The sequence below is a fragment of the Gavialis gangeticus genome, unplaced genomic scaffold (assembly GCF_001723915.1).
Source record: "Gavialis gangeticus isolate Ggan-Ray unplaced genomic scaffold, GavGan_comp1, whole genome shotgun sequence".
Taxonomy (NCBI): Eukaryota; Metazoa; Chordata; order Crocodylia; family Gavialidae; genus Gavialis; species Gavialis gangeticus.
In genome coordinates this window covers 147,584,539-147,591,903 of record NW_017728992.1, presented here as the reverse complement: position 1 = coordinate 147,591,903, position 7,365 = coordinate 147,584,539, and the positions used below count along the sequence as shown (strand labels likewise).

Genomic DNA, 7,365 nt, shown 5'->3' with positions numbered 1-7,365 from the left:
TTTATATTATATGTTATAATATATAACCCTATATTATGTTAACACCATTGTTGTAAGGTAATGGTTTTGGATAAGGTTATGGGGCTTATTTTGTGTTTTCAGTTACTGCATTTTCAAATTAATTCCCAAGTGGCGAATTTCAGAATGTACTAGGTTAATTATAATACTTGGTATTCTAGTCCTCTGCATTCAAAATTCCCAGAACACAAGCTAGTGCATTGTAAATTCATACCCAAGGGTACTATGCAGTAACTTCCCTGTGTGGATAACTTTACAGAGTGCTTTATGCAGAGATACTGCCACTTAAATACACTACTGGGTTTGCATCACATATGTTCATTGGGAAAGTTTGTCCCAGTTAATACATGTGCAACTGTCTCTAGATCCTTCTGAACAAGGCTGAATACTACAATTATAAACAAATTCTTTAATAAAGGATGCTTATTAAACAAGTCTTATTGAATTAAAGGCAAGGCTGCCGACAAAAACTTTAAAGCTTGTATCTTTTCAAGCACAGAGAAGATGAAGTCAGATAACTGGAAATATTCAGAGTTCTACAGTACAGGCCTTTTCAGGAAGGAGAGAGAGAGTCCAAATGTTCAACAGGGAAAATACTCAGCTAAAAGTCATCTATGGAAAGTAGCTAGAGAAAAAGAAAAAACAATCAAACATGTATTATATAGAATTCTCCTTACTTCAAACCTAAAAGTATAAGAACAATTATAATAATTTTATACTTGCTATACTTTGTATCATATACCTACCTTTTCTATTAAGAGAAAAATTATCCGTAATCATTTTTTTTCTTTTTTTGTCACAAGGAAGGGGTTAGAGTGCACAAATTCACCATGAGTAGAGAACTGGAAATCAAGTAATCTGCAGTCTATTTTCATTTTTGCTACTGATTCATCTGCCTTGACATAATCCTCAAAGTTTCCTTTCTGGTATCCTGAGATACCAGGATCCTGCTTTTAAAGGGTTAGCTGGCTAATTTACCCAGATATAAGCATCAAGCACTATAAAAAGCTTTCAGCTTTAGTGATAAGATCAACATGAGAGGTGTGAAGCAAACTGGGACAGAAAATTCTACATTTTCAGACTTCTACCATTACTAAGTTTAGCTCATGTCAAAGCAGAGTACTCTGAAAATGATTAGCTCCATAAACTGTGAAATTCATCTTTATCCTTTCTGTTTGGTAAGAGCCAGTGAGAAATGCCTTCTTTTAATAGGAAAAAAAGGCAGTGTTTTTCCAAATCCTCAAGAAACCAGTGTTTGACCTTAAGGATCTCCTCATCAGCTCTTCCATCTTCAGCCATATATACTTGAATAAATTAATTGAGAAAACTGTAACCACCAAACTCCAACAGTATATAATTTTAGCTGACATCCTGTATACCACAATTGGGGTTCAGACAGGTACACAGGACAGACACTGTGCTAGTCACTATATGAAGACCTTCTTGTTGCTGTTTACACAAGTGAGATCTCCATGCTAATATTGCTATGCCACTCAGATGTCTTTGACAGAAGGTACGTTGCTGCTTCCAGATATACTTCTCCAACAGAATTTAATCATGATGGCCAATTATTATTGTACTCTGTAGACCTTCACCTATGGAATCTCATGGGAACCTATACAAGTCTTTATTTTCAAAACCTGGGAGAGAGAGCGAGATGCCAATGCCATGGCTTAGCTACCAGCAATATGCTGACAACTCTCATATTTCCTGGTGCAACTATTAAATGTTAGAGCATTTGCAGGAAATTAGCTCTTGGATAACCAACAGATAACTTAAGCTAAACCCAGGCAAAATCAGAGTGATACTGGTCAGAAAGGACTGGCCCAGGCATTGTCTTGGCCTCCAGTGAGAGGCAAACAGATCCCCCAATTCATCCAAGTTGTGTGAAGTGTCATAATTCAATTCAACTTGCAATGTGTAAAGTGTCGTGATTCAATTCAACTCCTTGCAATGCTTAGATGACCAGGTAGAATCAGTTTTCAGAAGTCATCTTTTTTTTTTAGAAAACTTCACTTCTTCCCCCCAGCTGGTCATGCTAATCTATGCCTTTGTTATCTCCAGGCTGGATTACTGCAACTCATATCAGAATATAAATGAAATGATACTGCAAGGCTCCCAGTTGATGTGAAATGTCTCTGCTCACATTTTGCATGGGTCAGACTGCTGTGAGCACATCAGTCTTGTGATCCAGTCTCTCCACTGGCTCCTACTCTACTTCCCTATTAGTTAATGGGCTACATCTTAATTCCAAAGCAATAATTGGCTTAATCTGCAACTACATCAAAGAATAAATTTTATCTATGAACCACCATGGCAATGCAAATGTCAAAGCTCAGGAAGAAGGTGAGTAAGAACTTCATAAAACATTCTTTGTTGAGGAGATCTGGCTGTGGAATAATCTCTATAGGTGAATGGGTAGATCCATTTTTAGGAAACTTGGCAACAATCTAACTTTTCAAGAAAGCCTCACTGCAAATAAAACAATTCAAATAACCCAAGTCCCTCCAAACTCCCATTTCCTCCAAAAATCCTTCTTCAAGCAGAATTCTAGCCTCTTGAAGGAAGAAGTATAAAAGTCCATGAAGTTTACTAAGGACTTTTCTCTTGATGCTGATCTCGTATCAAAGGTATTGTAATGCTATGGTACATACTAAGACCCCTCTACACATTACAGATATCACACAATTAACTGGTTAATTGCACAATGATGTCAAGACCAGCAACACGTGCAAAGTACTATCATGCCATAAAAAAGCTCCAAACAGCTATAAAGTTAGACCTCAAAAATGTGTACTAACCTTATAGCTGGTTGCTATCTAGCTTTAATTTGCATGTGTAGCAGGGTCTCCCTTGCAACTGGGAGCTCCGCTGATGGGACTCTCAGCCATAGGAGTGTACCATCCCAGTAGTACCCTGCAGCTGCAGATGCTGGGTTCCCTGCAGTGTTCCTCTCAGTACCAGGACCCAGCAGGGTCCCATCAGTCACAGGGTGCGGCTGCAATCTCTCACCCACAGGGGGTTTTACACATCTGTAAGGCTGGGACATCATGGCAACCACATCTCCCAGTCAGCCCTGGGGGTGCATGGGCACCCCAGTGGCTGAGAGCCCCTCAGCTGTGGGGGCTCCCAGCTGTGGGAGCTTGTTTCTTTCTTGCTAGTGCAGGGGGAGCTCAGGATTGGGCTCCCACTGCACCAGCAATAACACGTGATCCACAATCTAGTAAGGCACAATGGGATCTAATACATGATCCACAATCACACTTCCTGCCATGCATGTGTGCATTTGTGTTGATCATGCATTAGATCCTATTGCACCTTTACCTACACATTCAGAGGGACCCTAAGATACATAAGACCAGCAAAAAGCAGCACTCTATTGGCTTAAGTTTACCAGTGAACTACAATTTAAAAGTGGTTTACCTGGAACCTACCCAGGGATTCATCATATCAGCGCATCTGTCTGTACCTTCCCTTCACAATCCCTTTCACTGTATAGTGTCTTCAATAATTTTTCCTTGTGACTCCCTTGTAAAGTAGAGAATCATCATTGTTATCATTTTACAGATGGAGAATTGATGCAGGGACAATGACTTGCTCAAGGTCATGAAAAAGTTTTTGGTGAACCAAGAAATGGAAGCAGGTCTCCAAATCCTAGTATGTTTCCTAACCATTGGTTGCTCATTTTACCGCCAAGACTACAGCCCGGATGTTGGCACAGGCTAATAATTTAGGGCTTGCTCTCATTGCGAGGCCTGGTATGTTGGGGACAGGACCACAACACTAATTGTGTGGCAATTCTGCTGGCCATAGGGTAGCTTCCTGGAAACGGGTCACCTTGCTATACGGTGAAGGCCTTTTCTATCCTGGAGCAGACCATGAAATGAAGGTGCAAACTTTAACACCCTCCCCAGCTTAGTTGTACTTACATTGTGATTCTCACCTAAGTGAAAAGTAAATATACAAACAACTTTGAAATTTAAAAGTCCTCTTTGATTCTAGTTTTTAGTTTGCTTTTTTAATATTATGCAATACTTTTCCTAACTTAAACCTGATTTAAGACTGAACCTATGGACAGAAACTATACTACTAAATTAGCTGTATAATCTGTTAATTTCCTTTTCCTCTAAACAATATATAGGTTTTCATGCCCACGGGGCTGAAAGTGGTAATTCCAGAAGATTGGATGCATCTACACAAGACACTACATAGCCGCAGCAACAAACTACTGTGCTGTGGATCGTTGTGACAGCATTGTAATGTCATCGGGCATGCAGTAACTTATTATTACTGTGCAGTAGCAGTTAAAACTAACCATGTGGCAATGGGCCTGCACAGAAAACCAGTTACTGCGCAGTCATTTAGTGCCTGCTTAAGTTAGTAACAACTGTGCAGTCTGCCGCATGTCTAGATGCGCCCACTAGATATAACATATAATGTACACACTAATAACTTCCTATAGGGGCCTAAGTTTGCCCTCATTTTAATGGGTTAAATTTGCTTTATCTCTTAAATGCATTGTGTACTAATCACCATCTCTGCACACAAGTTTAGTTTTCGAACACAGTGCATTTACATTATACAGTATTGTATTTTAACACTTTTAACATTTGGGTTTTAATTGTTAATTTTGGTGATACAAGGAATTCTAGCATTTGGTTAAAGATACCCAGTATTGCTTATCAGTTAAATGTGGGATGAGGAATTACATGCTAGAAGGTAGCTTGGTACAAACTGCTGTTTCTGCTACACTAATATGGATATGAGAGAGAATTCTAAGTAGAGAGATTCAAAAACATTAGAATGACCTTGTACTGTTAAGCTTATATGGAGAATGACCTTTCCTCCCTGTGATTGTCTACAAAGTAACATGCACACTTATGTTCCTACAGGAATTGTAATAGAATGTTTTAGTCAGAAAGTTTAAAAAACTGTTAAACTTCACTGTTTTTGTCAGGGAAATATCTTACTTTTAAATCAAACAAATTGACATGGTGTTTCTGCTTCTCTCAAATATAATTAAATATTTATTTTTGTATATTTAAAAACATACCTAAATCAGGGTATTTTTTCCCTCTTTGAGAAACGTATTTATACTCTGCAGAAAACTTGGGAAGCATCACCTATAGATCTATTCTGCATTCCCCAGGGGACAAAGGAAGTGAGAAAGATGAGTTTAATAATTTAGTCATTTGTCCATGCTGTTTCATAAAGTTCTGGAGCTCTAGTAGTTCTCCCAGAAGGGCTTGTAAATTCATTGAACAGGAGTCATTTGACTCATGGAAATTACCTGCTGTAGCAAGAATATCAACAGATTTTTTACACCATAATTATAGGTACAAAAGAGGCTACAGACACTGATCACGCTGCCAGGCTTATCATGTAATATGGTAGCTGGTGGGGGTTTTGTTTAGATAACTTTCAGCTGCTGCTTCTCCTTCCTTCCTACCCACAACACCACCATAACTGCATAAGGAAAGCCACTTAAGACAGTGAACCTTATATTTCTGTTCACTATATCTGTAAATCTGTCTGTCTATCTTAAATAATGTAAAAGATTTTTGTAAACTCTTATAATTTTTATCTTGATTGAGGAAGAGAAACTATTTACAGAAGAGAAGTTTCCTGCTGTGTTTATATTTTCAGAAATATCTGGAGAGGGGTCAGCAGCTGCTTCTCTGCTTTCAACAAATCTACATTATTCAGGTTGTGACCTGTTTGGTCTGCAGAAAAACTGTTTTAGGAACAATCACGTGTTCTGTTTACCACAACAACAAAGTCACCTTCACAGAAGCCTTTCAAAGTGAAAAACTAGTGCAATTTTACCTTCACAAAGCCAAATTTCCCTTTTTTGTTACAAAGAATGCCTCCTAGCACTTTGAAAACTAGTAAGTACTAAAGTACTAAGAACGGAACTATTTTTGAGAAATGTTAATAGCGTTAATACCAAATAATACATTTTCTTTAGGATTCTGTGAACCATTCTGTACAGGCCAAAAAAGAATTATATAACTTAGCAGAATTCTACAGAATGATTAAAAAATTCATCTGGGAAGGTATTTATCTCAATAAAGTTTCCTGTCTGTGATTTTGAAAGTGCCTTAGAGGTGCTGGAAACTCCAATCACCTAAACTGTTTTAAAAATCTCAACCTATAGATTTATAGAGTACTTTCTATAGAGCCCTCTTGCCTTCATCCTACTCAGTTCTCTAGGATATTTTCATAAAAGAAAAATCAGTTACCACTTAATCTCGTAAACATCATCTTTCTATCCTACTTTTTAACTTTCTTTTTAACCTCCCTCTTTTCTTTAGTTCTGTTCAAAGTTCTAGCCAACACTATTTCTTTATCAATAAGGTAAACTAATAGACTCACCTTCCAGTGTTTCACATTGTGCTAAGTTGACATAGTCTGCATTTCTCAAGGTCCCAGCTTTAAAACCTCGGACCAGTCCTTCCAGGTAGCCATGGTCCACATTGAAGTAAAACTCTGCGTACCCTGGCATGGAGAAAAAGAAGTTCAGACTTTTCTCCTGTTTGGGGGGAAGGTAGAGTGTCAGCACTGGGTCTTGTGCCTCTCTTTGGAAGGTAGTCACTAAGTCAGAGTGACTTATTTCTTCCTGTTTACTCCTCCCTGCACAGCTAAGTTCCACTTTGCTTGATGCTTACACAACATCATTTAATCAGTCAGAAAACAAATCCAGCTCCTTCCTGTCAGATTCAGAAATTTGATCTACTTTGGTGGAAGAAGAAGTAGAAGAGACAGCAAAGTATTTAATTGTTGCTTACAGAAAGTTCTTTGGACCAGACTGGAAAATGTACAATTTAAAGCCCCCCCAACCCCCCTGAAACCTAACTAGTATTTTCAAACTTCTTGTATGTATTATCATCACAAAATCCCCTCTAATCATATATTAAGTAATGACTGAATTAGATGTCTGAAAATAATTCAAGGGTTATTGGAAAAACTCAGATAATTTAAAATGTCTATCTGTTACTTGTTTTGATCCTCAAGAATTTTCCATTGCACTCCAGGAAAGATAACAATGTATAAAATTGTTAGATTACTATCAAGATGTGATACCTTCATCCTGAGGTTTTCTCCTTTGTTTTTCATTTTTCATTAAATTTTTTCTTGCCCTCTCTCCATCTGACTTTTATCATAGTCTTGGTGAGCATAATGTAAAAATAATGAGACCAATATTGAATAAAATGTGGGAGGATGTGGGCACACTAGAAGGAAGCAACAGGCTACAATCAGATCTAGACAGGTTACAAGGGTGGGAGGATGAGAATAGGATGGGATTCAACACGGACAAGTGCAAGGTGATGCACCTGGGGAGAAACA

The 7,365-nt window shown here is 38.1% G+C and overlaps 1 protein-coding gene across 2 annotated transcripts in view; it reads right to left on the bottom strand.

Moving 5' to 3' along the window:
- ATP6V0D2 (ATPase H+ transporting V0 subunit d2) overlaps positions 1–6,653 on the bottom strand; it is a 60,201-nt gene extending 53,548 nt beyond the window's left edge. Inside the window, exon 1 of one of the 2 annotated variants that reach the window (XM_019527877.1) lies at positions 6,394–6,653. In XM_019527877.1, the coding sequence (XP_019383422.1) occupies positions 6,394–6,523 (130 nt within the window). In that variant the 5' untranslated portion in view covers positions 6,524–6,653. The remainder of the gene's footprint in view (positions 1–6,393) is intronic. The other variant, XM_019527876.1, reaches the window with a different exon arrangement.
- Between the last annotated feature and the right edge of the window lie 712 nt (positions 6,654–7,365).